This window comes from Vigna radiata, chromosome 6 (assembly GCF_000741045.1).
Source record: "Vigna radiata var. radiata cultivar VC1973A chromosome 6, Vradiata_ver6, whole genome shotgun sequence".
Lineage (NCBI taxonomy): Eukaryota > Viridiplantae > Streptophyta > Magnoliopsida > Fabales > Fabaceae > Vigna > Vigna radiata.
This window is the reverse complement of record NC_028356.1, coordinates 36366349-36367815: the sequence shown is the minus strand read 5'-3', so window position 1 is coordinate 36367815 and position 1467 is coordinate 36366349. Positions and strand designations below refer to the sequence as shown.

The 1467-nt window shown below is 31.8% G+C and overlaps 1 protein-coding gene across 7 annotated transcripts in view; it reads right to left on the bottom strand.

Moving 5' to 3' along the window:
- Positions 1-696, bottom strand: part of LOC106764094 (exocyst complex component SEC3A-like) — a 3391-nt gene extending 2695 nt beyond the window's left edge. For 2 of the 7 annotated variants that reach the window (XR_002668348.1, XR_002668347.1), the window contains exons 1-2: positions 454-696; positions 61-316 (exon numbers count right to left, since the gene is read on the bottom strand). Coding sequence is in view for 5 of the 7 variants with exons in the window: in XM_022782585.1 (XP_022638306.1) it covers positions 61-249 (189 nt within the window). In the remaining 2 variants the exon portion in view is untranslated. The remainder of the gene's footprint in view (positions 1-60; positions 317-453) is intronic. The other 5 variants (XM_022782585.1, XM_014648317.2, XM_014648316.2 and 2 more) reach the window with 3 other exon arrangements.
- Positions 697-1467: the final 771 nt, after the last annotated feature.

Sequence of the window (1467 nt, the reverse complement as noted above, 5' to 3'; positions counted from 1 at the left end):
CTTGTAGTTTTATCTCCCATGCAATCGCTCTCAAATTGCTGAATAACAATGTGTACCAACCTTTTGGCCTTTAACGGCAACAGAGAATGAAGGATAAGAACCGTATCGAATTCCTCTACTTCTAATCAACGCCTCAATTCGCTCGCGTTCCTTCATGGCTCTTTCTTGGACATCCACAGTAGCATTATCCGCATAAGCCACTCCCACCAATCCAGATCCAAAAACAGCAGCAAAGAAGACCGAAGCCATGAATAATCCTCGGGCAAGACTCTGGACATCGAAACATCGGAAGAGGAAAACCGAGAAGACGCAGATTCTACAGAAAATATATATATATATATATATATATATCATAAAAAAAAAAAACGCGAATCGTAGGTTATAAAAATCGCAGCGTTTGAAAAGAAAATCGAATAAAGTAAATTCTGGAAAATAAAAGAAACAGGAACTTACTGGGATGTGTAGAAAGAAGTGAGGATCGAGAAGTTAGGGTTTGAAAAGAGGAAAAAGAACGCCAATACCAACGCCACGCTCGAGCTGACCTAGCCAAACGATCCATTGAAGAACGAAGAAACGAAAGTGAATTCGACGTCAGTACGATAGTATATTTCGTTTACACTACAGGACCGTGTTTCGTGCTCTACAAGTCCTTCTTCAACTTTCCCGCTTTATATCTACAACTTTTACATATAGATAGAGACAGAAACAAGAAATTGAAGAGAAAATAACACAAAAAAACGGCATGTCGCGATATTACGGAATTAAAATGAAAACACTTTAATACTGCGAAACTTATATTAAATAGTATAACAACGTTGTAGAAAATCAAATAATAAGGTGAATGACTGAATTAATTAATAATAACAAAAAAGTAAAAAAGAAATTCTTTTAAAAGTTAAAATAAAAAAGAAATTCTTTTAAAAGTTAAAAAAAAATTAATTCTCTTGTATATGTATCGTATAAATACTTTTAATTGAAATATATTAATAAAATATTTCTATAAACTTTATTTTTCAATAAAATAACAATTACATAAACTAATCTATGTTTTCTATACATAGTAGAATCATAAACTTTCTTATAACTATAAGTTATTTGTTTCATTATAACCATCTCACAAATGATACTTCTTATACATACTAATGATTATCTAAATCACAGACCCAAACTAACATTTTTGAAATTTAGTAGATTCATGAACCGATTAGTTTTAGAAGAAGCCAAAGTTAAGAGATTTCTGTCAGGCATATAGATAGGTCGATGAGGATAATATGAAAATCTGTATATTTATTTTGTTCCCTTCTTCTTCTTTCTACTTTTCTTGAATTTAAATTTAAAAATTTTGTTTCCCTCTTACTTTAGTTTAACCGAATGAACCATTGCAGATGGGTTTATGTAATGGGCCACATGCAGTATGTACCTGAAATCGATACTTTTTCGCATTTGGTGTTGGTTCAATTATTACTC